Source organism: Ammospiza nelsoni, chromosome 3 (assembly GCF_027579445.1).
Source record: "Ammospiza nelsoni isolate bAmmNel1 chromosome 3, bAmmNel1.pri, whole genome shotgun sequence".
Taxonomy (NCBI): Eukaryota; Metazoa; Chordata; class Aves; order Passeriformes; family Passerellidae; genus Ammospiza; species Ammospiza nelsoni.
The window spans coordinates 34,372,884-34,399,957 of NC_080635.1; the positions used below are offsets into that span (position 1 = coordinate 34,372,884).

The 27,074-nt window shown below is 36.9% G+C and overlaps 1 protein-coding gene across 2 annotated transcripts in view; it reads left to right on the forward strand.

The window, feature by feature from the left end:
* The window catches only part of CNST (consortin, connexin sorting protein), a 45,874-nt gene that overhangs the window by 16,504 nt on the left and 2,296 nt on the right, over positions 1-27,074 (forward strand). For both annotated transcript variants that reach the window (XM_059468770.1, XM_059468769.1), the window contains 8 exons: positions 4,187-4,392; positions 7,271-7,301; positions 9,793-9,879; positions 10,333-10,447; positions 12,880-12,901; positions 13,074-13,170; positions 18,137-18,981; positions 26,178-26,313. In XM_059468770.1, the coding sequence (XP_059324753.1) occupies positions 4,187-4,392; positions 7,271-7,301; positions 9,793-9,879; positions 10,333-10,447; positions 12,880-12,901; positions 13,074-13,170; positions 18,137-18,981; positions 26,178-26,313 (1,539 nt within the window). The remainder of the gene's footprint in view (positions 1-4,186; positions 4,393-7,270; positions 7,302-9,792; positions 9,880-10,332; positions 10,448-12,879; positions 12,902-13,073; positions 13,171-18,136; positions 18,982-26,177; positions 26,314-27,074) is intronic.

Sequence of the window (27,074 nt, forward strand, 5' to 3'; positions counted from 1 at the left end):
GAGTCATAAGTTGGATTATTATCTGTTTGTATATGCTTGGGATCTGCTGAAGCTAAAATTATCCTAACTTCTCCTCTCAGTAGACTGGAATGCAAGTTTAGCAGTCACTGTACCTGGCTGAAGATCCTTCTGGTTCAATATTCTCCCCCTGACAGGGGACAACAGGGCATTTGTCGGTGAGGGTACAAGGACAAGGTGAACGTGCAGTGATTTGTTTACATGTTCTGCTCCCCATCTGCAGCAATCTCAGACTTCCCCCAGGTGGAAATTGACAGACTGTAATACTTTAGAGTGAATTTATCACCTGACTTACAGTTGCTTTTTGCATCCATGTCAGTGTTCTGGAGTAGCAGTTCCAGGATTTAATCTATTTATTGTTTGAAGAAGCACCTCCTTTTAGCCCTCTTGATGCTGTAGGAAACTGAGAGGGGATGGACAAGTCTATAGCTCCTAGATCCCAATTTTTCTTGTATTCTTTTTGCATTCTCATCATAGTTTTGAATGTACTATGATTATATCTGGTTAGGGAGGACTGGGGACCAAAGAATACATGTACATTTTAACTGAAGTATTTAAACTTTGGTGATTATTCATAATGTTATTCCTTGTAAAGAGTTGTACTAACTTTAGTGTGGTAGAGATAGTGATTCATCAAGTTTAATCTGTTCCGATACATTTTTGTAAAAATGGACTTCAGATTATCCATATTTTCTGAAAATAAGTTCGTCTTTTTTCAAAAGGTCAGTCCTGGCATAACTTAATATTGTCAAATCATTATATGATTCCTTAACATGGTAACCTGCACTCAGTCTTTTTTCCCCAAGTTAAATTCTGCAACATATGCTTTTTCTGTAAATTATTCCACTTATTTTTTATAGCAGCTTGAACGTGGAGGAAGGAAGGAAGTGTTTGGGATGGAATTGGTGTTGAGGGAAATAAACTATATTAATATAAGATAGTCAAATTACATGATAATTCAAGTAATGTTGTTTAATTTAGGATTGTGTACCAAACCAAACTAAACAAGATTTTGACCTTGCTCAGTTGAAGTTGTATCTTTACCAAAATTTTATCTCAAAATCTCTGCTCTTAAAAATGAATAGTTTTTAAATACTTGCTGGTCTTTTTTTCTTTTTTCTTCAGTAGTTCTTGAATGAATCAGTCTGAAATAGCTTTCTGTATTGGGTACCAAAGAATGTTTAAAAAAAGAAATTGCCATATGTTTTCTGTACTAGAAACTTCTGTTACTGGTGACTTAAGATAGTGCTACTGAATATGAAAATTCAATTTATATAAAAAACCAGAAGGCAACATCCCTAATTTTATTTTGTTAGCAAATCACTCATACTTGCACCTTGGATTCATCCTCAGGTGGGTAGCAAAGAGCATCTTAATTTCATATACTTGCAGTACTGAAAAAGAGAAAAACCTGAGGCATACTGAAAAATGAGGGACTTTATTCAGAAAGTGTGTCAGCATTTCATCTCTCCTAGGCAAACATGGGGCTGCTTCTGTGAGCTGTTGGGGAAATTGAGAGAAAGTTTGCTTCTCTCCATATCTTAGGAAACATTGGCACACCCAACTGGGCGTAGAAGCGGTCATTGAAACATTTGTGAGTCTGGCAGAGCAAAAACTTGAACCTGGCTCTTTGCCACTGACCTGCTGAGTGCTCTGGCCACTGACTGATGTCTTCTGTGCTTTTTTGCACACATTTTCATAAAGGATTTGGTTCCGTTCTGGGGTGGAGTAAATATCAGTGCTTTATAAAGTGAAAAAAATTAATCCTTCCTTATTAAAAAAACAGAAATACATGTAAGATACCTGATCTATCTGCTTTGGACAGTAAGATTGATTGATTCCTGGAAAAAGTAGAGTGCTGTTTTCAAGCATGGGGGAAAAATAAATAGTGATCCTAGCCCATCACATCTTTATGGTGAAATAGCATTACTAAGTGTTACAACAAAAATTCTTTGTTGTAGTGCTACTACTAAGGCACAGATATTGTCTTGTGTTGAAAATCAAACAAGTTAGAATTAACCCACATAACTGTAAAGCCTCACTTTGAAAATCAGGGAAGAAATTTTAGGGCAAGATTTGAGTGACAGCTCAACCATATGTACAAATAATAATGCAGTTTATGAACTGTGTTAGCAACAGTATCATGAAAACAATAAAATTAAGGTTTTTCATGAGAGTTGCTGTTGAGCATGTTGCAGTCAATGTTCATGTTCTGATATGACAGGTGATCATTAACTGCTAGTAAAGTGCAGCTTGAAGTTTGGTTTCTTTGTTTTTCTGAGAGAAAAGCTTTGCCAGAACACGAGGACCCTCTTTTCTGGTTTCATGATAATGTGCTAAACAGGAAACTGTATTTTTAAAGACAGCCTTAATTCCATCTCTAGAAGTGTTTCCTGGCTTGTATCTTGCATCCAGTTGTCTCTTGTTGCTTTTGGCCCACTGGAAACCCAAATAAATACCGGAAGAACAGACATGTGCATTAATTTTGGAAAAGCAGTGTTAAGTTACACCCATATTTTTTCTGGCAGTAAGCCCTGTGAAAATAACCACCCACAGAGATTATTAGTAGTCCTCACTTGGATAGTTTACTAAATAAAGAGTTTAAATAATCAAAAATAAAATGGTGAAGCATTCCATGGACAAGCTAATGCCTTTCTTAGGTCCTAAATCTTAAACCTGAGTCATTGTTATTGGGTTTCAGAGGCAATGAAAGCAAAGGGGTCTGAAACAGAGTGCCCAAGCTGAGGACACAAAGATACTTGAAATAATAGCCTCAGCTGTCCATCTTTCAAAGGATAACATGATTTCAGAAAATGTTGATTGGGGAACATTACTCATTATAATTTGAGTTTATCAAAAGTTTATTGTGCACATTTCTGTGGCCAAATTCTCTAAATTGTTTTAAACAATTGTAGCAATCTTTTAAAGTATAGTCTTACGCAAGTGTGTGAAATTCAATGTTTTATGGAGAATTAAAAAGGAGTTTATTAACTGTTGGAATGAGCTGTAGTCTTCTGATTGCTCCTAAGACTGTGTTTTATAGGAAGCTGTAATTTATTGCTCTCTGATCTTTGTGAGACACTGATCCAGTCAGTTATATGGGTAGTTGATTTCTCTCACTGCTGCTGTCGCTACTACTACTCTACACTTCTTTGTTAATCTCATTTAACATTTTCTCATAACTATCATATTCATGATCAAAATACATAAGTTTTTCATTTGTAACAATAAAATGTAGGATTTGCATCCAGAAAGTGTTTTTTTTTTCCTGTGATATTCTTGTACTGTTATGCTTTACATTATTTTTCATATGTCCACCTGAATGCCTAATTTTTTTTGACTTCTATAAAGCTGGAGACAGGCAACAGTGAGCTGCCTGGAAACGTGCCATGGAGAACCTAGTTTTCTGTCTAGCAAGAAGTTCTGGGATCTAAATTCAGTTTATACATCCTTGTGTCATTGTTGCCAACACAGATCAGTGCCACTGCCTCTTTCCCTGGACACTCAAAGAACTATCCAGCTATGTGGAGGGATCTTCCTTTTCACTCGACATAGCTGGATAGTCCCCTTAGACATCTCTCTCCTACAGTAGAATCCCACACTGGCATCACCTGCTTCTTTCTATCCTTTAAAGATCCTGCAGTCACTGTGAGGAGCCACTCTTTCACCATATAAAATAGGGGAATCCATTGGATTGTCCTTCCTCCCTTGTCTGTCCATCCCCAGGACACCTCCTTGTCTGAGGTCCTTGGCAGGAGCAAAGAGACAAACTGAAAACTCAGTCGTGCTGCCCTCACCTACCTGCTATTTGCCCTTTTTGAGCAAAACTCGATTCTAAGCACTTCTAGGTCATCCTGGTCTCTTTATTAGTAACTCTGTATAACACTTTCTAAGTGTTTTGATTATTTTTTTCCCATAAGTGAAAGGAGGGTCCCATTTAGGAGTGTACAAATGTATCTGATCTATGTTACTGTGTTGTGTGGGGTAGGTGAGCTGACAGTGAGCCAGACCTGTCTCAATTGATTTTTACAAGGCCAGCATTTAGTTTATCAGCAATGTTGTTTAACATACTAGGTTTTTATTCATAACATTCGTAGTGAAATTTCCTAAAAAAGCAACTTGATGTATTTTTTTTGAATCCTAACCTAAGTACTTGTCCTTTTGTAAGGCATTTCTACAGTGGGAGCCACAACGATCCAGGAGGAAAATACTCTGAATGCGGATACAGATTTTGTGCAGGCTGAAAGTGCTGTTGAAGCAAAGGAAAACTTTCATCCAAAAGACCAAAAGCAAACATTGCAGTCTCTTTTCTCTTTGCTCCGTGAAGAGGTTGAGCAGATGGATTCAAAGATACTGCCCCTGTGTCTCCATCAGGTACTTTCTATGATTTTGGGGTGCTGCACCCAATTTTACTTTTATTTGAGACCTTTTTTCATTAGGAAAAATATGCATAAATGCAATTTATACCAATACTCATATCTAGACAGGATACTTTGATGCATAACAGATGGTCAAGGCAAATATCTCTTCTAAGATCTTCTAATATTTCTTAAATTATAAATTGCCTTGTTAGTATATTCTGTAGTTAGAGGAAACTCCTAAGGATGGGTTTCTAAGTCCCCAAATGGTGAAATTAGTTTGGCAGAAAGATTTAGCATAATCACTTTTTAATCTACCTTGAATAAGGTTTATAAGACACTGGAATAGTTACAGGACAGCAGCTACCTAAATAAAATTTTAAGTCTGGAATTGTTTTTACTGCTGTAGACATCTTTCTAGCATGAATTTTAAGCATGAATATTAAGATTCAAGGTTTTCTTAGTGTATACCTTTATATTAGCACAGTTGCCACACCTGCAAGACCAAAGGGAAAACTGTGGTTTGAAAAGCAGTCTTTCTTACAAACTGACCAGTGTGTTGGGTTTTTTTTTTTCTTATAATGAAGAACAAATATTTGGATAAAACTTGATGCAGTATTAATGTACAGTTGTTGTTTAGTTGTGTCAGATTAAGAGCAGGCTAGAAGACCTTTTGCTTGGCTGTGATGTCTAATATGGGCCATATTATACCTGTCTGATTTGACTTAGCTGCATTGTCTTTATTTTGGAAGACATTTTGAATTTCTAAACTGTAATGACATTCCTGCATTCTTCTTCTTTTATACAAAAAAGCAATTATATGGGAGAAAGACGTTTCTCTTTATGATTGCACACTATAGATAATCTACATTTGACATAGAATTTTAAATTATTTTTCCTCATCTGTGCTTGAGCGAAGATACTTGATACTGTTCCTTAACTTATGGGAAGCTTTGCTTTAGGATTAACAATTTGCTTTTAGCCTCATCAGATTTGGTGATTTTTCATGAGTCAGTACAAAGGTCATTTTTGGAAAACAAGGTAGGGCAAAAACTTAAAATGCTTTACAAACATCAGGGGAATCAATTGCACAAAAATCTGTTGCTTTTTAGATGAGGAAGCCAAACCCTAAGGGCCAGAACCTTTTGAAAGTCATACAGGATCTGTGACAGAACTGAGAACAAAATCTGCATGTTCAGATTGAAATATGTATTCAAACACTATCTCTTTTTTCCTAAAAAATCTCAAGCATTTTGAATGGAGTGTTTGAAAGAAAGCTGAAGGAACTCACAAGGCTCCTAACCTGTTTTTTTAATAGAGGATGGGAGGGGGGAAGATTTTAAGTTTAGCATTCCTGTAAAGTGAGTCTGTTGAGAAATTTTTCCCTTTCTAGCGAATTAACCTGTCATCTTCAGACTTTTTTTTTCCAGATTTCTAATACAGCCTGACAGTAACATTAAACCAAGTCTATCAAATACTCTGCTATGACATTATTTTTCTATTCTCTATGACAAAATTCATTGTAAAATTAAGAGCTGTGTCAGGTGTCCATGGTGTTTGTGTTGAATATTTAAAGACTATTGGATAATAGCGGTTGTTCTAAGAGTCACCTTCTGATTAAAATAGGATGTAATTTTTTTTCCTGTGTTGAATGGGATTAATTTGATTTGTTTAGGACTTTTTAAAGAATCTAAGAGATATTTTTATATAAAACATGGGTAGAGCTTTTACAGCTCCAAAAATTCTTAGGAAGCTATTGTGGACAGCAGACAAAATATGCAGATAAAGAACATTAGAAGTCACTGACCCATTCTCTTTTGAAAGTACTGGACTCAGAATTGTCTAGTGGTTAGCAGTAAGGCTGAGAGTCAGGAAATACAATTTGTAATCTAGACTCCTCTTCAAGCTGCTGTCTTTCTTGAGCTATCATCTTCAGACTTCTACAAAAATGCTTATTTAAGTCCTCCATATCATGACTACTTAAATTGATATGTCCCAAAGATCTTGAGAATTTTTGAGTGCTCCCACAGAAGTCATTGGGGAATCATCTGTGAGGTGCCTCAATCTGCATGTCCTGGTATCAGCATCCTGCAGTCCTGGAGCATTTTGCAAGCTCTGCCCTTGCCTCACCATGCATGGCACATAGGAAGGCTGCCAAAATTTGCTGTCCCCAGGGACTGATTAGTTGCTGCTTATAAAGGTCACTGCTAGTGTAGAGCTCGGTGGAATACTTCTGAGGTTTATATTTTTTGTATTTCATCAAATTTACAAACAAAGATGTCAGTATTCCTCAGATTTTTAGGAAAGCCTGCACAGTTTTGTAACAAGCACAAATAAGTTATTGTTGCAATTCTCAAATATTTTTTGTTTACAGGAAGACAAAAGACTTCTCATCAGTCAGGAAACCTCTATTTGTGTTTTAAAACATTGCAATGTAATACTCAGGAGAGCACAGCAATGATCTTAATTTGATCAAACATAAGGAAACATTGGTCAGGCACAGAATTCAAACTTTTGAACTGGTATCAGTAAAAATAGTACTTCTATTGTAGGTAATTTTAAAGCTTTCTATTAAGATAAGTAAAAATGTTTCTGAAATAATTTTATGGTTGCAGGAACATGAAACCCTACTAAGGTTTTTTGGTTTTGTGGAATTCTGTAAATTACACAAAATCAAATCTGTTTTATGTGAGAGGACTTAATATTTCTGTGGTCTTTGATACTCTTTTAAGACCTTTTTCCTAGAATAGGAATATATGTATTTTGTCAGAACATTCATATATTACCCAAACTAACAGGAGCCTGCAAGCTAGATGTTTAGATTTATGATAAAAAGTTTATATTACATCCTTGCCACTGTCATGAGAATTACATATTTTTTTTTACTTTTGCAGATAGCTGAGACCTATTTTCAAGAGGAAGAATGTATCCTTTTACTTGCAGAAATCTTTGCACAGTATTAAAATAATGTGATATGATAAAACATAAAAGTCCAATGCTTTGTCGTTAACTCACATCTTGTGGGTCAGGGTTAGAAAGAAGTGAACAGCCATAATTCACCCATGACTGAATACACAATATGCTAGCAAATCCTCCTTAATCAACTGGGATGTGAGTTAAGGGATAAATTCACTTCCAACAGCTGATGCAATCATTAGTAGCTGGACATGAGCAAGGAAGTAAGAGAACATTTTCAAATAATTTTTGTTTTTATAAGATTACTTCTATTCTAAATATTAGTAACTGGGAAAATGTCCATTTTAGAGATAGGGTATGTATTATATCAAATAGGGTACTTACAGTAATGATAAAATTGTCACAAGAGTTGATTAGAATGTGTCTAGATTGGAATAAAAATAGCAAACACCTGGAGCTGAGATCAGCAACCTGCAAACAATAGCAAAATGGTGTTTGACAAATGCTAATCAGTCAAAATCATATCAAGGTAGTTTGAAAAACAGTTGTAGGGAAATATGGGTACTTGCTTCTGGGAACAGTTTAATAGTCCAGTTTATTTTGATTTGTTCCTAGATAATGCAAGTAAGTTTGGTCAAAAATTGTAATAGTTGAACTGCTGATAATTATTCTGATACATTTCAGTAATTGTGTGATAGAGTAATAATATTAAACCTCAAAGTTAAGTCAGAATTTTATAAAAGATGGACTGGGATTTCCTCTTTGCTTCAAAGGGAAAGCGATCAGATTATAAAAAGAAGATGCGGTGGTAAGCCCTTAAGGTATATGGGATTCACTAAAATGCATAATCTATTACAGAATTTTTGCATACAGATTATTTCTTTTTTATGTGATTTGTACAAACAAAATGCAGCAATAGGCAATTGTTTAGCAGGCTAAGTAACAAGGCATAATAAACCTAGATAAATTATGTTAGCCTGTACATAAAACCAGAGAGCTAACTGTTGCAATGTTATAAAAGCAACATATAAAATAAAATATCCATCACAGCTTTAGAGGACTGTATTTTTGCTTTGTTTCTCCTAATTCAAAAGTGTCCATCAGAAAATGTGAATTCCACAGTGCAAATGAAAGGCATGGAAAAATTCTGTAGTAAATTATGATGCAGGGGGGATACAGTAAATTTAAAATATAAATGGCATGGTAGAAACAGTTCCTCTTGTTGGAGTTGCTTTAATTGAAAGGCATTCTATTTAAAGCTGATCAAAGGAAATATTTTTTAATGCAACGTACACCTGATGTGTGGAATTTAACACCACAATATAATACATATTTATGAAGGATGTCTCCACTGTACCTCCAGCCATCAGTTTCCTGAGGTTAATAAAGAACTTACTTGATCATGTTGCACTGTATTAATTATCCATGACATTTTAATTCATCCAGTGTGGAATCTCATATTAAAAATAATTCAGGGTTTGTTGCTGTGATCCTCTAAGGCTCTCTTTGTGATCTGTAATTCTGTTTCTAATAACAGATTTCCTGAAGACAGGGAATATTCTTTCCATTAATATTGTTGTTCATAAGCCATGGTATTGCATGAGGCTAACCAGAATAACTACTGGTTGTGTTTTTGTAATAATTACTCCAGTGTTTTAATTAGCATGAATAATGGAAAGTGGGTTTTCTGTATAGCTGAGAACCTCATTCACTTCTATCCTCATTGTATTGTAGAATTACATTTCAAATAGCTGGTAAAACAGCTTCAAGCACCACTACTAACAACTAACAACTCAGGCTTAATGGAGCTAGCATTATCCTGACTACTGTAAAATATGTGACTTCATAAAGTCAAAAATATGTGACTTTGTGAATATATTGATAACGCTAAGCATAAGGGTTCTTCGTATAGAAGAAAAGTGAGCCGAATCTTCAGGAAAACAAAAGGTAAACTCAGCAGTCCAACAGTGTTGTATAATGGTTGAAAAGGGGGGCAGGTATTTTTCAAAAGTTTAAGTTGGATCACTGTGTTAATACTGTCTCCAGCTGGTCAGCAGAAAGGAATCATATTTTCAGTTAGTCGTGGTTTTTGGTATTTCTTGCGAGATATGTGCTGGTATTTGTGTCATTGTTTTGCTTTTCATTTCCCTGAGATTTCTTTTTTTTTTTGTAAAGTTATCAGCATAATAACATTTCAGTAATTTCTTTTCAAGAAAAATCTTCTGTTGTACTTCAGGCACATGAGAAGAGGTGTCTGCTGAAAAGAATAGGATTTTAATTTTTGAATGTTTCTCAACTTATTTTACTTCTTGCCTGCTGTTTTCATGTCTGCTATTTTTTCTTTCTTGCACGGAAATCAGGATGCTGGCCATTATTCATTTTGATTCACTTATTTCAAATTTCAAGTGTGTAATTACTTCCCTTTCAAACATGATGCCAGTTATGAGTAAGTCATACCATGTCCACATATGTGTGCATTTGCCTTTAACCTCCCATTCAGATGAGAAGGCCATGAAGTTCATTCAGCTTGAACGACTTTATCATGAGCAGCTGCTTGCAAACCTTTCTTCCATACAGGAACAGTGGGGTGAGTACCAGATAAACTAATATAGAAGAAGAAAGACTTTAGTTTGTATTTCTAAATAATACATTTCCGGGATAAAAAAGTTACATAGCAAAAGCAGCATTTATGTAAGAATTTCTCTGAGCTTGTTACAAGAAGAGTATTCATGCTTCAGAATTTTTTGAACACATTTAATTATAAATGTGGCAATTGTTTGTAATTCTTTATTCTGTTAATCAAGATTTTGATCCACAGTTATTTCAACCCTCATTTTTGGGTTAGGATTGGTGAGTGTGATGTGATGAAAATAAAGTGTCTTCTGAAAGAATACGATGGTGTTCTACATAGTCTGAAACGAGACTGTAGAACATCCATGGAAAAGTTGTCAATATTTCTCCATTAATTAGTTAACCTATTTGTTTTATGTTAAGCTACTTTTATATTATCTTGAGTAAAAATTATTTTGATTTAATGTAGAAAGAAAATGGAAGACAGCAGTTCCCAGTCCAGCTAGAACACTGAGGAATTCAGATAAAGAGCTGAGTGGCCAAGAACTGGAGAAGCTTACTAGAGTTTGCTCTTCACATCAACAGTAAGTATAAGAAAGTATTACTCCTCAAACTAATATGTTACTGCAGGTGTTGTCTCCTTGCCATTATGGGTGTTCTAAAATAATCAGTGTAAAAATAAAAGTTGCATCACTGACTTGAATTTGGTTATAAAATGGTGGTTCCTACTGATACATAACTAAAATATTTTTACCACCAATTTTCACATTGTTTTAATATAGTTTGAGGAATGCCTGAAGACTAAATCTGAACTTGTTTTAGCAAATCATCAGTTTTCCAGAACTGGAGTTTTGATTTTACTATTTCAACCAAAGGAAAAACTGAATAGTGTTAATTTAGGAAGAGAGAGACTGTAGAACTAATAATGGTATTCATGTTTAATACCTATTGGTTTAGTCATTGTTTCAAAATGCACGTGTCCAGCATCTCACACTTCGGCCCCCATGCCTACCTTATAGGATTTCATTCCCAAGTTTCCACATTTTAGGACAATTCCTTAATGCTTAAAGTAGTTCTTGTCACCTTCTATTAATGTTATATTGGTTGCATTTACATGAACCAGTGATTCTGTACTTTCCTAGCATGACAGTGTTCTGCACAGTGAAATCTCAGTTGGTAGCTGCTTTGCCTGATCCATCAGCCTCCTGAATCAGTGTATCACAGTACAACAAGCTTGTGCCCAGGGTGCTTTTCGGGGTAGTAACGCATATGGGATTGTACCCACCAGGTAGGAGGAGGAGATCTGTTCCTTCATGGATGAATGTCCTACTGTCCAGACATTGATTTTAATGCACAGATGGAAAAAATCATACAAGCTGCCTCTGATAAATGATCAGCCAGCAGCAGTAAGGAAACCAACTACATTCAAAGGCTGTGACAGGCGAGATGCTCTCAATGAGAGGAGGAGAGAGAACTTTCTCTAGTACTTTTGCATTGGCTTAGTCAATCTGGATATAACAAAAGCCAAAAATGCTCCTGTTGCTCATAAAGAGTTGCTCATAAAGAATTTTTTTTCTTCTGGGTGATGGTACCAAAGCTTGAAAACACCCCGGCTGATTGCCAGAATCCATGCAGGGATTTTTCAGGTGTACTCTGAATGCCTTTGGGAGGGAGGCCCTGGGAAGGCATCCCTGCATCCCCACAGGAAGAGGGGCAGGGTGGCACTGGAGCTGCAGGTTTGCAGCCACAGTGCTGCTGCTGCTGCTGAGAGGCTGCACTGAGCTTTCATCACCTGCACACGACCTGGGAGCCCACAGAGGGGCTGAGACTCAGGTCTGCTATGATTTATGTGCTGCAACGAGCAGCACCTCCCTGGTGTCACCTGGGTTGTCACCTCGTTGAGAATTACTCTGCTTTCTCCTTCATTTCAGTTTTGAAATGTCATTCCCTGTTCTGAGAAAGCCTGCAGTTTGATAAAAATTATTGTGTTCATTTGTCATGATGAGTGCTCTGGATGTAATACTATTACTCTTTCAAACTCTCAAGACAAAAGCCTATTTGCTTTTATTGTTTCATATAGAGGTTTTTTCCTAAGCTTTAAACTCATTTTACTTTTTAATTGAAATAACACTTTAATTTTTAATGAATAGCGTGCAGATCTTGGAAAATGTGAGCATTCTGCTTTTTTAATTGAAACTAATGTAAATTTCTCTCATACTCAAGTTTTACAGCTACATACTGGACATGTTTGCTCTTTAAAGATAGTTTTGAGTGTCCTTTATTTGAATTTTAAATGGTACAATTTAAAAGGCAATGTAAATTTTTGAAGTTTTTGTTACAGAATAGGAACATCAGTACTCTTCCCTTGTCTCTCCAAATTTTTTTCAGTAGCTTTAAATAAAATGCTCCACATTTTAGCTTCATTGCTGTATGAAAGACTGCAGGACAGATTGTGTGTGATAAATCACATTTTGCGTGAATCTGTATCCAGCTGGCAGAGTCCACACTGACTGTGAGCAGCGTTGATTCACCTGTGAATCTGAATGGAGTCAGTGGGAGCTGCTGTACCTTACACAACCCAGAAAATGTCCCAGTCTGTGGAGAGGGAAATAGGTTTTTGGGGAGGGCATTTCATTCTTCCATCTCTTTTGTAGTGATCCCTATTTTAAATAGTAGTAGACATCAAGTTCTTATATGATTTTTAAAGTTGGTAGAGTTTATTCTGAGCATAACCTTTTACAGGAATGTACATTGCTTGATATGTTGCAGTAAATTTCCTCTGACTGCTTTCTCAGTTAGGTGGAACAATTTTAGGGCTAATTGGTCTTCTGATGATATTCATGCAAGTACAGATCTGTGCTTGAAAGTATGTTAGCAGGCTGACACTTTCAGTGGAGGAAATGTTCTGTGCTAATTTTAGAGCAGAGCAAAGGTTTCTAAGACTTCACTTATATTTATCATGAAGAATGTTGCTACTAGGTTATTTAATTTATTCTTTTTTTCTTTATTGCTGCAGGCCACAGGCATCCAAAAGTAAGGTAAGCAGCTGTTTATTGAATTCTGCTTTGTTAAAAATTGCTAAGAAATATATTTTAAATATTAGATAAAATCTTTCAAGTTTAGAAGCTTTCTGAAGTTTGAATGTCTCAAAAAGCCACAGCATTCCTGTTTAATTCCAAAAATTACAGGTAATACTATCATATTTTACAGCTAGTAGCTGCAGAAAATACATGGGAAAGCAGTTGTTTACCTCAGATAATGGAATCCAGAAGTTTAAAGGAAAGAGAATCTACTGCTTTTAAATCAGGTATGTGTGTATGAATGTACATGTGCATACATTTGTTTTAAATATTACACTGTAATGGTATATTCCTATAAATATAATTACGCTATTTCATTTGAAGCTGCAGCATTTGTTGGATCTCAACAGAGGCACAAATGGATGATTTTTTTTTTCTCAGCACAATGGATAAATAATACAATTTTAATTAGTCATTGATATTCATAATTGTAAAGTAATTCTAGCCTCCATCAAAAAAAAGTCTTAAATGTGCATGCATTTCTAGTAGCTTATGTAAGCGGCAAAATTGTATAAAACTAGAGATAAGATGCATAATTTGTATCTCTACAAATATATACTAGGTAATCAACCTGATGACAGACATTCTGAGGTGTGGCAATGGAGTGTAGTTAACAATATTAGTAACTATTGTAAGTTACATGCAGTTTACTGATTTGGAGATGCATTTTTCTGAAGCAACACAGAAAATGATGAAACCTTTGGGGGGTCTTGAAGAGAAAAATATTCAGTTAATTGTTTTCAGTACATACTTTTATGTCATTTTCAGCCTCATTATCCTTTTTTTTTGCCTTGGACCAGTAGCTGTTTTGTTTGAATCTTTGGGTTCTTATGAAACATTTACAAATTAATGAATTGTTAAAATGGAGACAGAGTGAGAAAGAATATTAGTAGACAACCAGGCTGTGCTTTATCTCTCTCTCTCTCTGAGCAAAAAGTTTCTGTAATTTTGTCATATTGCAGTTGCCAAAATTGGCTTAAGCTCAGTACCTTCCCTCAAAACCAGCTAGAATTCTTCAGAAGATGAGAACTAGCCTAAGTGATCCTAAGAGGTCCCTTTCAACCTAAACTGTCCTACAAGTGTGTATCAGCCAGGATGTTCAGGAGAATCAGAAATTAATGAAGATACAGAGTCACAGTTCCCTACATGTGTGGATCCTCCTTATCTCCATGCTCTCTTACCATGACCCCTATACTGCCTTTTCTCCACTTCTGTTTTGTAACCCAGCTAAACATAAAGCATTAGAATGATGAAACAAACGTGTTCTACAGCTCAGAAAGTAGATCAAAAGAACACAGGTGCTTTTTATTTTTGGATGGTTGGAAATTCCCATGGAAAAAAAAAAACAGTCAATTACAATTTTTCCTCTGATTTTATTCCAAGTGGAAACAACCTTTCTGGAGAGCAGAATTTCTGAACATTTGAACGTTCTGAATTCAGAAGCATTTGTTTCAATGTTGAAACACTCTAGTACAACATCTTAACGTAATGTTGTAATGGATATTTTCATGCCTTTCTCTTAATGTAAACCTTGTCAAAATATCATCCAAATCTTTGGGTTCCTGTGGAATGTTGGTAAATTGATAAAGCTATATCATCCAATAAAAAGCAGTTCTGCTGAGAAATTTTCAGCAGTACTAAGTACTTCCAACACAAAGATAGGAATATTTCCACCCTATCTCAAGATTCAGTGATTGAAATTTGGAAAAGATGCTTTTCACAAGATTGGTGCTTTCTTGAGGAAGCAATGAATTCTCTCCCTGGCAAGTGTGAGCAGCTGCTGAGGCAGCATGTGGGCATTGGCTGCTGCTGCCCTTCAGTGTCAGTGCATCACTAGCCTGGGGATGAATGGGTTTGGTTACAGGCAGAAGGATTTGGGTAGGGAAGGCAGCAGTGTGAACCAGTACAGAAATTTGACAATGGTGATTCATAGTCTGAAATATTGTTCATGTAACAAGCTGTGCCTGAGTGATCCAGCTCAGGACTGGAAGCAATATGACCACTTGGGACTGGTTCTTGATTTTGCCTGAACCCCAGCAGAATCCTTTATTATAGTAAACATACAGTTCCTAATATTTAACCTTTTCAGCAGTAGCCCAAATGCATGGGCCTTCTCACTGAAAACTTAGAATGCTTGACTTCTGCATTTTAGGTGGTTTTTTCTTTACCAAAAAAAAAGAAAAATGAAATGAAAAACGAGAACTAAACATGTCAAGTTTTACTTTTCTTGTACATTTATCCATCAAACCACAGGAAGAACTACTTATCTCATTTAGCTGCTTGCAGTAGAAGTCTGGCTTACAGTAAGACAGGAAAAGGAAACTCTCATATGTTTTGAGAACTAGCCTTCATATGGATCCATATATAATAAGAATTTATGTAGCAATTATCAGTAAGAATATATAAAATGCATTGTAGCAATATCTATATTGCATTGTAGTGATTGTTGCATTGCACTATAGTAGCATCTTTGAAGTAAAATCAAACTTGCCTGGTAATTTGAAGCAAAAATTACTCCACTGATCTGCTGAGGTATATGGGAACATAGTTTGAGCCTCTGTAGGGAGTTGATCCTAAGAATTCACAATTCCTCTCTCCTGAAGCTACAGCGAGTGACACAAAGCTTTACAAGAAGTCCTCCAGTTAGGATTCCTGGGGCAGTACCTAATTGGATTTCTGCCCTCTGAGCAAGGGTTGTGAATGGTCTGTTCTATTACATTTTACTGTCTGGCAGATTTTCACTCTGAATCTCCCAACAGAGAGAATTTGGCCCTTAATACTGTGTGTGTGTATATTAAAAGATGTGATTTGATACATCCTTTTCCCATTAATTTCTTCAGCTTCTGACTGAAAGCAGAGATTTAATAGCTTTTAGTGTTAACTAAAGATAAATTAATGTGTTTCATGAAAACCTTCCTAATGAAATACTGAATTTAACAAAACCCTTAACATAAGTTTGCAGTGTGTACATATAGTTTAGACTCATTTCCAGGATGGGGAGGAAGTCTTTATACCCTGTTTTCTTTCAGGTTCTATGGGATTTGCTTTTAATTGGGAAGAAGGACAAAGATGGAGAAGTGAATTCTCCATTGGTAGATTACTGCAGATCAGTACTCTGTCTGCTAGGCTGTCCTGCATTAACAGGACAAAGTGGTGCCTACAGGTTCCTGTTATGAGCAAACCAAGGTTGATTGTAATGCAACTCTGTCAGAGGGAAGAGAAACCATTTTTAAATTACCATAGGTGCTTTTGTTGCTTAAAATTTTTCTGTAGACACTTTGTTGTACCTCTGTCAGTCAGGCAAAAATTACTGCCCCTGCTGGGTATGTCTTCAGTTAATTTAGTGTTGGCAAAGGCATCTTTTCTAATTAAGTCTTCCAAGTGTTTGTCTTAACTTGCCCTCAGTCTGTAGCGGGCATGGGTTGCCTGAAGTAGTTGTAAATATTGAACACTGCTGAAAACTTGATGTGAATGATCATTGCATCCCAGTTCTTGTACATCTGTGGTTAGATAGCAGTGCTGGGATCATTTATTACTTCCTTAGTAACAGTGCCCTGAGCTCAAGGGACACCTTTCACCGTAAAGAATCTGATTTAATTTCCGATTCCATTTAATCTTTGTTGCAGTTGGGGCTGCCAGCAAAGATGCCTGTTGTAATGTGGATGTATCCACTAGGAAAAATTGACAGATGGTAACAAAATCTTGTACCAATAATCCAGGCTGTGTTTGAACTCGTGACCTGTATGTGAAGGGCTCAGTATCCCATTACAAATCCCTTGAGCTATCTACTCATCTGTGTCTAATTTTTAAAAAGTCCCTGTCTCACACCTATTCTTTCAGTGTTTTACAGAAGTTGGGTTGCTTGTACTCTTTCTTTCAGTTAATGTCATTCTGATGTTTTTTCCACATTTTGATTTGCTTGGATATTCTCTTTTTCAATTTTCAAGTCTGTCTTTTCTGTGCTGCCTTGCATTTCATTATCCATTAAAAGGGGTAGAGTTTGGAATTTAATAAAATTGTACAGTACAATGAATTAATGCAAACCTTTAATGAAATGTGACTATTTTGTGTAACAAGTTCAGGAAATTGCTCACATTTTAAGAGAGATTTTAACAGGTGAGGAAAGAATAAAATTGGCATGGAGAACTCAGTTAAGAAAGGCATTGTTTGATATCTTTATTAATCTGTTCATAAAACCTTTCTGCTCTTCACTATGACCAAAAAATGCAAATAAGTGTTTTCTAAAGTTATTAATTTGTTGATTGAGGGTATTGCTGTCCTACTATAACATAGTCTTAACATAGTTTTTATTAACGTATGGAATAAAAGGCAGTTTCTGTCCTAGCTAGCTTACTTTGATATTTTAATTCTTAACAGCTCCTTCCTCTCTTTTTAAGCCTAAAAACAGAGGTTTGGCTTTCTTGTAATGATGAATACCTAATAATTTCATAGGTAATTTGATCTAAGCATCTACTCCTTCATCAGCAGATCATGCCAAGAGTAGGTGAATTCACAAGCTATGTAGAACTCTTTGTGTGTCTCTGAAATTTCAGATAAGAAAAAAAATTTCATATGTATTGTAAATATGAATACAGAAATAAGTTGCATCAAATTGCATTTTTAATGTGCCAGCTAAGTGATCCAAAAAGCACCATCTTTTGATGCTGTCCATTTATGGGAAATGTAATTTCTATTTAGTTTAGTGTTAAACAAAGGAGCTATTGATCTGCAAATTTAAAATTTATTAAATTAGTATAATTGCAACTTCTTTAAAGGAAATGCAGACATCTCTCTAGGTGATAGATACACTGGCATCAAGGTACAGTTTTCTGTAATTAAGTGCATTTGTCTGAACTCCAGGCCTCCATGAGATGACTCATGTAAAATATCCATTAGAGGAAAAGTGACTGCTCAGAAAGATTACGTATTGGAAGTAGCTTTTTGCAGAAGGACACTGAATCATGTGCTTCACCTGCAAGAATGTGTGCAAATACATTTTTTTTCCTGAACCAGGAGTCAGAGACTACTAACAAAAGTTATCCAGACTGGAGCATAAAATACCTGCCCTTTATGGGAGAGCATTTTGAAGCATTAGGTTACAATGTTATCAAATCACAGTATACTCTTTCCCCCCCGGGGCTGATGCTTTGAATCATTTAAAAACTCTGGAACTGTTTTTCCTATTGCACTTAGGTACTGAAACTTGTCCTGGCATTGCGCCAAAGAAAGAAGATAAACAGCTGAGCACTGTTTGCCCAGGTGAAAACAAAACTGAGGGACAGACAGAGGCAGCAAGTGTCCGGGTAGCTGCAGGAAAGGACCACATGGAGGAGCAGCTCTGCAGTGCTGAATCCACGCTGGAGCCACACACCCAGTCCTCAGGGACAGGGGGCAGGCCTTCCTCGGGCTGTTTGTCATCTGGGGATGCTGGTAGAGATAACAGCCTGCAGCTGAGGGAAGGACAGCTCGCCAAGGATGCAGTGGAAATAGAAGGGGCTGGGGAGCCTGGAGTGAAACTCCCTCTTGAGCCAATGGTAGATGCTTTGGCTTTAACAGATGATGGTTATATGCCTGCTGATTTGGATGTGCCAGCTGATAGAAGTCTGCTCAGATCAAAACATGCTGCTGGCTCTTCAGAAATTCCTAGTGGCCAGCTTGGAAATAGTAATTTAAAGCAGCAACAGATACAGCCTGATGATGATGATGAAGAACAGTCTTCATGGGACAGAAGTGCCTCAGGTGAATGCTCTGGGTGTAATGAAGGGTCTGAGCATGAGAGTGCTGCCCATTCACGGGTGTGCAAGGAAATAGGACAGCAGGAGAAGGTCCATAATGAACAAGAAGATTTATTTCTGAGATTTTTGAATGGAAACATAATAGACACTGAAGAATCTGCAGACTTTGCAAACCAAGAGGACTTTGATGCTGTTCCAGATATTTCACCTGAACGAGCATCTTATCACTCCCTGGAAGCTCTATCTCTAGATGACAGCTTTTCTTCTCTTGATGAACTTACAAGAAGGATAGAGATTACTGAGGTAAATATTGTAAATCCTATAAAGTCTTTCATGTTTATCTCAGTTAAAATATTTTAGATATTGCCAGCTTCAAAATGTGTTAAATATTCCTTTATGTATCGCTTTTTCAAATCTGAAATCTATACATATTTAGTTGTTCTGAGTTACTCAGAAAAAAGTTTTGTTTTGCCTCTCTGTCTCCTTTTTGACCAGCAGTGCACTGTTTCAGAAATAAGATTGATCTTATGAGTGTGATACCAGGGGGAGTTTAATTTTTCTTTTATTCTGACAGAGAATGCCTATGATGTACCATCATTCATTTCTATGCACAGAACAAAGTTTGCTTTTTTGTGCTTATTCCATAGAGGTGAGAACTACATGTATATAAATTCTGCATATGAATGAATGGGTTTCTGATTTTGTCAAGTTAGGCAGATTTGTTGTTCAGCCCAAGCTAAGAAAGAGCTTCTAACCCTGAACCCACCTGATAGGCCTGTAACAAGGGTGAGTGCTTCATAAGCTAAATTGCTCTTCTGAAAATAGAGAAGATTTATTGCTTTGGGACTTTTTTGGAGAGTGTAATGGCAACATCTTTGCTTTATTTCTTTTCTGGTTTTGCTGCATTTGCATCCTTAAGAGCTTTTTTTTTAAATTAAAAAAGAGTGTATTGTGAAATGATGTTATTTCAGATGCTGGAGGGGGAAGGCTTGTATGAAAGTATCTTCTTAGTTCATTTCTATTTTTAAGATCTTTAACAATAGACTATCCCCTTGGCAATAAAGTTATAGTACTTCTCTATAGATCAAGCTAATGCACAGACACCAAGAACCCTCACAATTGCTCAAGGACAGTGGCCAAGCAGAAAACTAAATACTGGAGATCAATGCTGATGTCATTACATGTTTGTTAAAGTCTCCAGAGCTGAAAAGAGAGCATTTTGATTTTTCTCCCCACCTAAAGAGTTTCTTGCATCCTTTCCAAGATCATGCCTCTTGTCCTTTTGTGGGCTCTCAGGAATTATGCCACATGCCAGGACTGACAGCCGTGTGCACAAAGCTGTACACAAACAGATGTGGAAACCCACATACATGTTAATACATGTATCCCAAATGTTCATGAGTCCATTGGCTTGTCTTCACTTAGAGGGTGTTTTGAAAAAGAGCATTTTGTTGACAGTCTGTGCTTAGTGTATAATACGTGTATAACAAAAGAGTAATTTAAGTATCACCCCTCAGCATTAAATTTCTCTTGAGCCCACTGAAAGTGCTGCATTTTAGCAGAGAAATACTGTTTTATTTCACATAGATATAGCCTAAATTAATCCAATAGCATCTATTTTTAAATAGCTATGTTTGTGCCATTTGTGTTTCAGAGGATGGGGCAGGAAGCAGCATATTGATACTGTTAGAAAAATTATGCTTGTATTGATTGTCCCTGTGACTGATGATGATGCTTTACAGGGCATCCAATTTCAATTCCAGTTTGCTCTCCTGCTGCTCGGACTGCCAGTACTCTGATGGCAGAGTTGAGTCTCTGCAGAGGAGAAAGTACCTTTTTCCATAGTACTTTTTCTGGCCATGTAAGGCATCCTGTTGGCTGCATTGGTGAGAGTCCCCTTGGATCATTCTTAGCAAGAGGCCCGAGTTTGTGTGGGACAGGGGCTTAAATGGAAGAAGGGCAGAAGGATTAATGTCAGTAGCAATTAAAATTTGTCATATGCAGCATCTGGGGTTGTTTTGCAATATTTGGGATTTCTTGGTGCCACAGGGTGAGGTAAGGACAGCACACCAGCTTCTATTGTTTCATTATACACTTATAGGATGCTTTTCCAGTTAATGTTACCACCCATCAGTAGCCTAGAGGTTGTTTTTCAGAAGTGATGAGCACCCACAGCTTTCTTGGAAGACACATTTGAAAGAGTTTGGCACCCCTGAGAAAGCAGCATTGTTAACTTGTGTTCATTGATTGTGTTTCAGTGCCAGAATGAAGTTTTGACGAGCAGATGGAATCTTTGTACCCAGCTATAACACTTCTTCCTTTCTTGTCCTCTTGAAGGCTTTGAAATTGCATTGTTCAGGCCATGGCAACCTAAAAAGATAATAGTGTTTTCATACACTGGTTGTTAATGAGTATCTAGAAAATGCAGTGGTAGCCACATGAGTGAAATTAAATGAATCACATGAAATGTACCAATGTTGCAGTAAAAAAGGAAAAAATAATCAGTTTGACTGTGATAAAACTTGTCATGAAGTAAGTGTTTCCAAAACTGCCACAAACAAATTAGAATGGAAGGTGGAAGTAAAGATAATTTTGAAATAGAAAAAACCCATATGGGAAGATAAAATTTCATTAATGTTCTTCAACTGACATGTAATAATAATTTATTGAAGATGGAGAAAGGTAAATATTGTGTAGGTATTTACAGTGAGGAGGTTTTGCTTGGGTCCATCCAATCATCTCATGCAGTTTTCTAACTTAGATACTTTGTCACTTGCTTTTAGTTTATCATTTACAACATCTAATTACAAGAGTGAAAATTCACCAAAATCTGACTCTGGATTTGAATAGTTGAAAACTGAAGTAGTAATTTTCATATTGTACAGGCCCTTTTACTGAGTATTTCTTCACTAGTACAAACCATGTACAACAAATTATGGAAATTATGCAAATGATGGAAAACCACAGGCATTTTATAGAAACAAGATTCATACAGCTAACAAAGGACTTTGAAGCACAGTCAGAAGCTGGCAACAACAGATATTAGAAATATATGTCTCTTCTTAAATATCTTTGCTATCATTTCTTTGAGAATGAAATGACACACCAGTGGCAAAACAAATTGTAACCTCAATAAAGTTGCATTTTGGTATATAAAATAAAAGGTTGTACCATAAACTTTCTATGTGAGAGACAGTTAGGGAAGTGAGTAAAATCTTAAATTTTTTCCTTATTAGAAATTATGATTGGGTAATTCTTTTTAGAAAGCAAAGCTAGTGAGACTGTCTAGCAGAACAGAAAGCTTTTCGATGGCAGTTTGTATACCAAGAAATGAAGTCTCCCCTAGGTTTGGAGGCAATGTTTTGGATCCTCCATTCTCTTGTATGGCTTGGGTTCTGTGGCTTTGAGTTGTAAGAGCTGTGCTCGCAGGTGAAGTGCTTACATGGTGTCAGGTATTTGTTGCTGTATAAAGGAGCTCAGGTACGTGCAGGGCAAGTGTCTCAGCAGGAAATACAGTTACCCTCCGTAGCTGGGTGTGAATCCTGAACCTGCTAAGTCAGCTCTCCTTGAAACTCAAATTACTTATCTAAGGTATTTTACTAGCAAAGGGATTTGTCTGCTGGTTTTACTGTATCACAGGGCAGTCTGAGTTTTGTCATTTTGGAGATTACCGCTTTAAAAAAATCTGGTATTGCCTGTAATAAAGCTGCAGTCCTTTGCCACGTAACTGAATGCCCACAGAAGAATACACAAACCTTCTTGAGTAGTTTTCTGCATTCAGACCAAACTGCTTCATACAATGAGCTTTTCTTCCTAGTTCCTAGTTTGTAGTGCCTCCATTTTGGGGTTTTTATTTATGTCCATATACTTGAATTACAAGGCCTTATTTTCTTAGTTTTGTCCAGTATGTTTATAAGTATACACATATCATATTTGTTGAAAATAAGCACAGTGTAAGAAGCATTTTGATATTTTATTACCAAATACTGTTTAAACAGAGAAGAGATAGGTAGTTTAATTTGTTTATTTCTTTTAATTTTGCAACCTGGTTATTAAAATTTATCTGAAAAGTGTGAAACTTTTGATTGAAGGAAATTCACTTTTTATTAATGGTGGGGAAAAGAGAAAAGCTTTATTTAACAGAGTTTCAATTAACCAACAGTCATTGCTGCTTTCCTTTTTGCCTGTTGGTGAAAATGCCACTACATACTTACATGCCACTTTCAGTTCCTGTACAGTGACTGTAAGAACTCCTGTCAAAAGATTTTGTGAAGGCCAGCAGAGCTGCGTAAACTCAGTTACATAGATATTCCAAGACCATCTTCTGTTAATTATCCAGCTTAGAATTAAGAAAATATCTGATGTTTCAATAGGGTCCTTTATGCAGCTCTTTCATGTAGGAGCTGTTTGCAGGGCAGTCTGGTGCAAGCCTGCATTTTTCTGCCTGTGGTTCAAGTCAAGTTTCTGCTTGACTTGTGGTCAACTGTATTAACCACAGTTCCCTCATTAACTTCCAATTTAAATAGTATATTCTGCCTTTTTAAATTCCCCCCTGCCTCCTAAAGAGTGGAATGTAGAACTTCATCTTGGGTGGCAGCTAAGTCCTTCTCCTTGGATGTTCAATTAGTGGGAGATGGATCTAATATAATCACTTTGTGTATTGTAGACAAAGACAAAAGACCTTAAGTGTATAACTCATATTGCTATATGAAGTATCGTCATGCCATGGAGCTGAGTCAGAAGAGATTTAGGTTGGATATCAGGAAAAGGTTCTTCAACCAGAGGATGACTGGGCACTGGAACAGCTCCCCAGGGAAGTGGTCACAGCACAGCCTGACAGAGCTCAAGTAGTGTTTGGAAAATGCTCTTGGGTACGTGGTATGACTCTTGGGGTGCTCAGTGCAGGACTCAGAGTTGGGCTCAATGATCCTTGTGAGTCTCTTCCAGCTCAACGTATTCCATGATTTTATTCTAGGGACTAATCACGTAAAAGGGCCATTTTTCAAAATACAGTTTATGGCTTTTGTTGAGATAGGGAAGTAACACTAGCCACACTGATTTGTATTGCAAAATCAAAAGCATTTGCTCCCTCTTTTCAAGCAAAAGAAGATGTTCAGAATAGAGAAACCCGCGCTGTGTCACATTTGTTCTTTATACATTTAAAGTAAATCCTGAAATGTATCCATGTAGGCTGACAGGGAAAGTAAATGAACCTCATTGTAGCAAGTCTTTGCTCCAGAAAGCCTTTTATGTAACTGTAATTACTGCAACACATTTCCACATAATCCTGTCAAGGATAGCCCTCTGGTTTTAAGCTTGGAGAAGGCACAAGTTTGTGACACTGTCATTCAGAAACTACCAAGAGCCAACAGAGAAAAGGAAGTGCCTCGGGCTGCAGTGATGACTTGCAGAACAGACCACCAGTTCCAGTCTTAGGGCAGACTGGTAGGAATGCCCTTCATCTCTGGGTGACATTGCCACCTTGTGCAGTCCAAGCCCCTTGGGAATAATCATGCCTGGCAACAGCCAGCCTGCTGTGTGGGAGGAGCAATTGATCCTCTTTATGAAAGCAATGCTGTAAGCAGAAGCTTAAAATAATCTACTCTACTAAAGGATATCATTTCATCTCCACCCTTCCAAACAAATAAGTCAAATTAAAGCACTCCTACATAATCCCCCTTCCTTGTCACAACAAAGAAACATAAGTGTTGATTTTTCTGCTGCCCTGTTAAATTTTCGTGGTAGTTTTGCAAGGCTAATTTAACATTACCAGTAGAAGCTGCACCTCAGTGCACTATTTCTTGTGATGAGACACTTGCAGACTATTATTTCTGGGTCATTTGTGCCAGCTACTGGTCCTCTGCATGTTGACTTAATTTATTTCCTCTGCCTCCACACTTGCAGTGCTTTCCAAGTACTTCCTTGCATTGTTTCATTAAATAATCCATTCAAGCTCTTATCAAGCAAATAAACAAAAGGGAATGTGACTATCAAAAGTGTGGCAGAGATCAGTTCTATCCTCTGAGTTGTTCTGGGTAGCATTATTTGCCCATTTGAGGGCTATAAAACACTGCCAGAGCAGAGACCTGCAAGTGTAATTGCCACATTTATCAGTTCATGTTGCAAAGGCCAAAGCTGCTCCAGTGCTATTGGATTGTGCCCTGTGCCTCTCTGTGTGCAGGGCTCCATCCCTCTGACCATAATCAATGTTTTATATAAGCTCACAGCATCAGGCAAGCTTAAGGACAGAAGTTATGAAGTTGGTTGTTTTCTGTTTCTCTACAGCTCTTGAAATGCAACGCAGACAAGTTTTTATGGGTGCTCTTCTAACTTATTTTATAGATAGCCATTGTCTGCAACTACAGTATTACATGGAAAGTTTGGGGTGGTTGGAGTTTTTGTGGAAATTAGAGGCCTTTGGGGTTATTTAATAGAAGAGTTGCAAATTCAATTATAAATGTGATATGTTTTATCTGTGGCACAAATGTATACCTACTACTTTTCAATTCAACAAATGTTACTGCTGATCTATTTAAGTCCTACTAAGGTCTAGGAAGAAATAATTATTACGTTTTTTGAGGCAAGGATGCCCACAAGGTAAAAAAAAAAGGGCAATTCTAAACATACTTTCTACTTTAATTTCTATTTATTTCTAGTACACCAAGAACTACTTGCTTAGGAAAGCATTTTTCTCCTGGTACTTCATCTACTTTCATTTCATTAGTAACTAGGAAGTTAGAGACTGCTCAACCAACCCAGTATGGTTAGTATATATTCTTGCAGCTAATGGAAATGCTATAGCAAAGAAAAGAGAAGGTGTGGTTTATTGACTTGTTGGCCATATTGCTGTTGGTGCAAGCTGTTTGGGTGACCAGCCTGTAGGGAGGGATTTTTGAGCTGCTGCTGTATGCAGAGAGCTTATTACAGTGTGGAGCTGGAATCTCTCCAGAGCACTGAAGCTTTCTTTCTTTCTTTCTTTTTCCCTCGTGTTCCCTCTCTTCAGTTTTGTAGCCCCACTGTAGGTGCTTGTCCCCCCTGGCAACCAATTGCAGTGCTGGAAAATTAATCTCTCCATAAGTACCTGATGGTCTCTGCAGGATTATATCTTTGGAGAGGCAGCAGCAGTGTGTCATTGACTTCTTCCTGCCCTCTGATGACAGTGATTTTGTCACAAATCCGCCTCACCACTGTCCCTGCCCATGCGAGCTTACAAAGGAACACAAAGTACATCCAAGCAGAAAATGTGTTTGCATTTCACTTGTATAGCAACTAAAGGCAAGCAGTGTCAGTCAGCAGCAGAATGATACTGCAGCTGTCCTGTCTGTTCAGGACTTGATGTCTCCAAGAAGGAGGTTTCACAAGTGCTGCAATGTTTAAGAAAAGTAGACTGGAAACCATTTATTAACTGTTTAGCTTGGTTCCTCCCTGAGTCATTGTGAGAAATCAAAGCATGAGTTCTATTTAACATCTCTTGTGCTACTCACTGACTTTCCTGATAGATTACCCCAGTGGAAGGATTGGTGTCTATACTAAAGAAGAGAGATGACAGAGATGGAAAAACAATTGCTCAAGTCCAGCAAAGGCAAACAAAGAGAAGAGTGAGATTCCAAGAAATGGAAGACACATTGGATCAAGGTAGTTTAAATTTGTTAATTCATGAGTTGTGCTCTTGGGGTGCAAATGTTGTCAGTCTTTTTGTTCACAGCCACAAAGCAGGCATTTATTCAATATACTGTCTTGTTTTTTTAAAACTTAGTAAGTAAAGGTGAATGATCAAAGATTGTTAATCTGTACCAGGTTTGGGTAACAAGACTACAGAAGGATACAGCGAGCACACTTCTGATTTAAAGCTTGGTTGAGAATTAAGTCACTGTTTTTTTCCTCTGGCTGAATGATTTACAAGTGACAAATAATTGAAGTCCTTTCATTAATGTTCATTGCTTAGAGGTGGGAGGTGTAAGCTTTCTCCCTAAATCCATTTACTGTGTAGGTAGAGGGATGCAAGAGAAACAAGTCTGTTGTGCTTTGTCCATGGGCACATTTCCAACCCTTTCTAGTGGTTTCCATGCAATTGGAGGGTGTCACATTTTAACCTTGCTTTATAATTTAACATCCATACATATTTGCTGGCTGTCATTAAATCTGGCGTGACACCTTTTGATGGGCTAAATAGCCTCATGAGAAACACAGTATGTTAGTATGTTTCTCATGTTATGCTTTTATGCTTTTTTTTTTTTTTTTTTTTAGTTTAGGGTCTCTGTTATTAAAACTGAAAAGATACTAAGAAAATTACTTTTGATTGCTAATGATATAGAAACTTCTATCTACTGTGTATGCCAGTCACTAAATGGTATAAATTAGTTCTTAAAAGTGTGTTAGCATGTCTCAAACATTCA